Raw genomic sequence first — 4,923 nt, 5'->3', positions numbered from 1 at the left:
GGTAACTGGGGATAACTGGGGATAAACTGTCAAGTCCATTGTAGTGTCGAATCCGGTAAAGTAGTGAAAAGTCCAGTGAAATAGTATCCTTTTTACGTGTGGAGAGTCTTATTCTGGGTTATAAATCCTCCTCCATGCCTGGAGCTCTTCCCACTCGGTTCGATGTTCCTCAACATCTCCCCCTTCTTTGTTTGATTGAGCAGCAGCGATGTTAGCTTCGATCGTGCTCAGCAGCAGTTTCCGTAAACACAAAATCAAACATGGCAAAATAGCACAAATAGAAACGAAACCGAAAAGAAATAAAAGGCTTAACATTATGAGTTTTTTAGACCAGTTAGGAAAATTTGGTAGTTGAAGCCAATCAAAGAGGTTATCGAGGCCTTTACTTTTATCTTGGTGAATTTCTCTGACCAGACCTTTTAGCTGGTTGATACTCTGATGGATTGACTCGGCATGGTCAGAGAAATTCATGCAACACATTCCTTCAAATTCTTGGCACCCGTGGCCGTGTGCTAAGAGAAGGAAGTCAATGGCTGCTCGATTCTGTAAACTAACCTCTTTCAACTTTTGGGTGTCCTCCAGCAGACCCTCAATCGCTCTGGTGGTAGCGTTCGCCTCCTTAGTCAACCAGCATCCTAGGTGCGTTAGGAGAGAAAGAGCGTGTGCGGTTCCTATCCCAGGGATAGGGAAGGACGCCCAAAAGTTCTTGACCCTCGACCAGATGTGAATATTAGAGTCACAGTCCTCTGGGAAGGGCAGAGGTGTGGGCCAGTTGTGTGGCTCTCCAACACTCACATGTGGTGGTGGTGGGACATATACAGTTTTTGAGCCAAATTGTTGGGGGGAGATTTTTGGGATTTGGGAAACCTTTGGAGTTTGGACAGGTCTGGAGACTGGTTTTGGGGCAGGCTGGGGTTTAGGGAGTCTCCATTGCTCTGTCTCTTTTTGGATGTTAGGAAACCAACTCCACTTTTCCCGAAGGGACCTTTTATGTTGATTTTTCGCAATTACGACCTTATTGTCCAATTCAAACTTCGCCGGGTTGAATAAGGCTAACTTTCCTACTGTGCACGGTCCTCCCTCAGGGTAGGCCCTAATACCTGGCCATGCCCGATCTCCGCACAATAGGAAATATCCCTTCGGAAACTTCATGTTCCGAGGAACATGCTCCGTCGGGATAGTGGTCGCAATTGAATTATTGCACCACGGCGAAGAGGTCCCACGGTAAAGCGGCTTGTTGGCAGTCACATTGTAGGGAGTAAATAAGAGGGGTTGGGTATAACGATGAAAAATAATACAAGCAACGGTGGGTATTGAGCCTAATAAATCAATCTCTTGGAACGGAATGTCAATAAAATTAAGTGCTGCAATCGTCTGAGCCAAATTGGGGGAGTTGAGTGGGCCGGCTCCCTTATTCCGTGTCTGAGACACGAAAGAGCTCCATTCCGCGGGGGTGATGGGGATCCCCACGAGGCATGTACGGAAGGGGCTTCCAGCACTGGCCAAGGACAGGCACAAGGTGCCCGTGCCTGTGGCCTTGGCCAGCGTTACCCACAAGTTCTCGTCGGGTTGGTTCATCCACTCCCACAGGGGTATCGTGTCGCGAGGAGGGACGAACCCGATGGCTATGAAGATCAGGAGGAGATAGTGAAGCGGCAGCATGGAGATCTTCTTTCCGTGTTCTTCTTCTTTAACTTTGGGCGATCTTAATCCGCCGAGCAGGGACCCACTTTGGTCCTTCNGAGAGAAAGAGCGTGTGCGGTTCCTATCCCAGGGATAGGGAAGGACGCCCAAAAGTTCTTGACCCTTGACCAGATGTGAATGTTGGAGTCACAGTCCTCTGGGAAGGGCAGAGGTGTGGGCCAATTGTGTGGCTCTCCAACACTCACATGTGGTGGTGGTGGGACATACACAGTTTTGGAGCCAAATTGTTGGGGGGAGGTTTTTGGGACTTGGGAGACTTTTGGAGTCTGACCAGGCCTAGGGACTGGTCTTGGGGCAGGTTGGGGTTTAGGGAGTCTCCATTGCTCCGTCTCTTTTTGGATGTTAGGAAACCAACTCCGTTTTTCCCGAAGGGACCTTTTATGTTGACTTTTCGCAATTACGAGCTTATTATCCAATTCAAACTTCGCCGGGTTGAATAAGGCCAACTTTCCAATTGTGCAGGGTCCTCCCTCCGGGTAGGCTCTAATACCTGGCCATGCCCGATCCCCGCACAATAGGAAATATCCCTTCGGTAGCCTCATGTTCCGAGGAACATGCTCCGTCGGGATAGTGGTCGCAATTGAATTATTGCACCACGGCGAAGAGGTCCCACGGTAAAGCGGCTTGTTGGCAGTCACATTATAGGGAGTAAATAAGATGGGTTGGGTATAACGATGAAAAATAACACAAGCAACGGTGGGTAATGAGCCTAATAAATCAACTTCTTGGAACGGGATGTCAATAAAATTAAGTGCTGCAATCGTTTGAGCTAAATTGGGGGAGTTGAGTGGGCCGGCTCCCTTATTCCGTGTCTGCGACACGAAAGAGCTCCATTCTGCGGGGGTGATGGGGATCCCTACGAGGCATGTACGGAAGGGACTTCCAGCACTGGTCAAGGACAGGCACAAGGTGTCCGTGCCCGTGGCCTTGGCCAGTGTTACCCACAAGTTTTCGTCGGGTTGGTTCATCCACTCTCGCAGAGGTATCATATCGCAAGGAGGGACGAACCCGATGATCATGAAAATCAGAAGGAGATGGTGTAGCGGCAGCATGGAGATCTTCTTTCTTTGTTCTTCTTCCTTAGTTTTGGGCGATCTTAATCCGCCGAGCGGGGACCCACTTTGGTCCTTCGGAGCCTGCAATACACNGGGACCCACTTTGGTCCTTCGGAGCCTGCAATACACACGTAGCCCTTTCCCCAGGTGATTAAGGGGAAAGGGCCCGTCCATCTTTCTGTTAAAGGATCTTTGTACATTATTTTTGCTTTATATTCTGACGAAGTTGGAGAAACGGTTCTAAAATGTCGGTCAACAGGACTTTTGTTTAAGTGAGTGTCCGTTTCTTCCATTATATTCAAAAAATTTAAGACATACATTACTTTTTCCAATCTTTCTTGAGGGGACAAGCCAATACTCCCCCTTTTTTGTTTTTTTAGTAAATTTTTGACATTTTGGTGTGCTCTCTCCACTATACCCTGTCCCGTGGGATTGTGAGGGATTCCAGTGATATGTTGTATCCCCCATTGTTCAAGAAACTTCTTCGTGTCTGCAGACACATAGGAGGGTCCATTGTCTGTTTTTATTTGTTTGGGAACTCCCATCCTTGCGAAAGCAGACAGGAAGTGTTTCTTGACATGGCTACTCCTTTCTCCAGGATGCGCGGTGACCACAATCATTCTAGAGAATGTGTCAATAGACACATGCACATATTTTAGTTTACCGAATTCTGCCACATGGGTGACATCTGATTGCCAGATTTCCAAGGGTGATAAACCCCTTGGGTTAGTTCCTTCCGGAACAACAGGTGTAAACATCTGGCAATCAGAGCACGCTTTTAAGATTTCTTTCGCCTGGGATAATTTTAAGCCGAATTGTTTTTGCAACGACCGCGCATTCTGGTGGAAAAACTCATGCGAAAGTTTCGCCTGTTGATACAAATTGGGGGTTACAGCCATACCCGCCAGATGATCGGCAAGTTGGTTTCCCTCCGCCACAGGACCGGGTAGAGTGGTGTGTGATCGGGTGTGGACGATGTAATATTCGAATTCTCTTCTTTCTATAAGAAACAATAATTTAGTTAGCAATTTGAATAAATTTTGATTCGTCACATCCTTTAAATACGAATTTTCAATTCTTTTCACTACACCCACAACATAGGCCGAATCTGAAATTATGTTTATAGGTTCATTACTGAAAATTTCAAAGGTTCGCACAACTGCTGAAAGTTCTACTATTTGGGGAGAACCTTGTACCTTATGAATATCTTGATGCCAACTATCTTTTTCTTTCCATACTAAGACTGCATTTCCTGTTCTCCCCGAGCCATCGGTAAAAACTGTTTTGGCATTTTTTATGGGAATTTCCGATTGCATAATTTTCAATTTTATTGGAATTTGAACTAATCTTTGTATAAATGGGCAAGCCGGGAGGTGTAATTTGATCTCTCCCGGATAACCCCCGATGGCGATCTGAAAATCAATAGAACTTTGCAGCAGTTGATCTAGGTGTTCAGAGGTCAGTGGGAGGTAGATGAAGTTTGGTTCCTCTCCACTGAGCTCTAAACACCTAGTGCGACCCTTGGTTATTATTTTGCCAATCATTTCGACTATTGTAGTGATTGTTTTGCCAAATTGATGAGGAAGAAACATCCACTCCCATAAACAAAAGTCCTTGTAGTCTTTTATAAATTGCCCTAAGAGGGCTAGGGGTTGACGTTGCTCCCTAAATATGACCAAGGAGGATGGCAGTCCCTCCATCCTCCTAAATGTTTGTCTCTGTTTTATTTTCATTTCGACAGTGGTAAGGGCTTGTATCGCGTCTGGTGTTAATAATCTGGGGGAGGACAGATCAGCGTCTCCTTTAAGCAGCTCGAACAGGGGGTGCAATTCCCCAGTTGTGATTCCCAACACAGGCCTGATCCAATTGATAGCTCCCAGTAGCTTCTGAAGGTCGTTTAAAGTTCGGACCTTTTTGTCAATTGAAACTGATTGGGGTCTAATGGTTTTGGAAGTAATTTGAAGTCCGAGATACCTCCATGGTGCTTCCTTTTGTATCTTTTCAGGGGATACCTCCAATCCTTTGTTCTTTAGGGCCGCAATTGTCGAATTTAGAGTCTCATTTACTGCCAATTGAGTTTTTGCGCAAATCAATACATCGTCCATATAATGGAAAATGATTGACTGCGGGTATTTCTGCCTGATTGGTCTCAACACTTCTGCCA

At 46.3% G+C, this 4,923-nt stretch overlaps 1 protein-coding gene across 1 annotated transcript; it reads right to left on the bottom strand.

The window, feature by feature from the left end:
* Positions 1–56: 56 nt before the first annotated feature.
* On the bottom strand, positions 57–3,437 carry LOC108510245. The gene is made up of 2 exons (XM_017839912.1): positions 2,858–3,437; positions 57–1,726 (listed from the first exon to the last, which is right to left on the bottom strand). Exon 2 carries the CDS (start codon positions 1,660–1,662, stop codon positions 109–111), a length of 1,554 nt encoding a protein of 517 aa, XP_017695401.1. The 5' UTR covers positions 1,663–1,726; positions 2,858–3,437; the 3' UTR covers positions 57–108.
* Positions 3,438–4,923: the final 1,486 nt, after the last annotated feature.

The sequence above is a fragment of the Lepidothrix coronata genome, unplaced genomic scaffold (genome assembly GCF_001604755.1).
Source record: "Lepidothrix coronata isolate B3197 unplaced genomic scaffold, Lepidothrix_coronata-1.0 Scaffold569, whole genome shotgun sequence".
Taxonomy (NCBI): domain Eukaryota; kingdom Metazoa; phylum Chordata; class Aves; order Passeriformes; family Pipridae; genus Lepidothrix; species Lepidothrix coronata.
Note: the sequence above shows the minus strand (reverse complement) of the source record. Positions and strands in the feature narration are given on the sequence as shown.

Coding starts and splice junctions, on each gene's coding strand:
- LOC108510245 (XM_017839912.1), bottom strand. CDS start 1,662: ATGCTGCCGCTTCACTATCTCCTCCTGATCTTCATAGCCATCGGGTTC.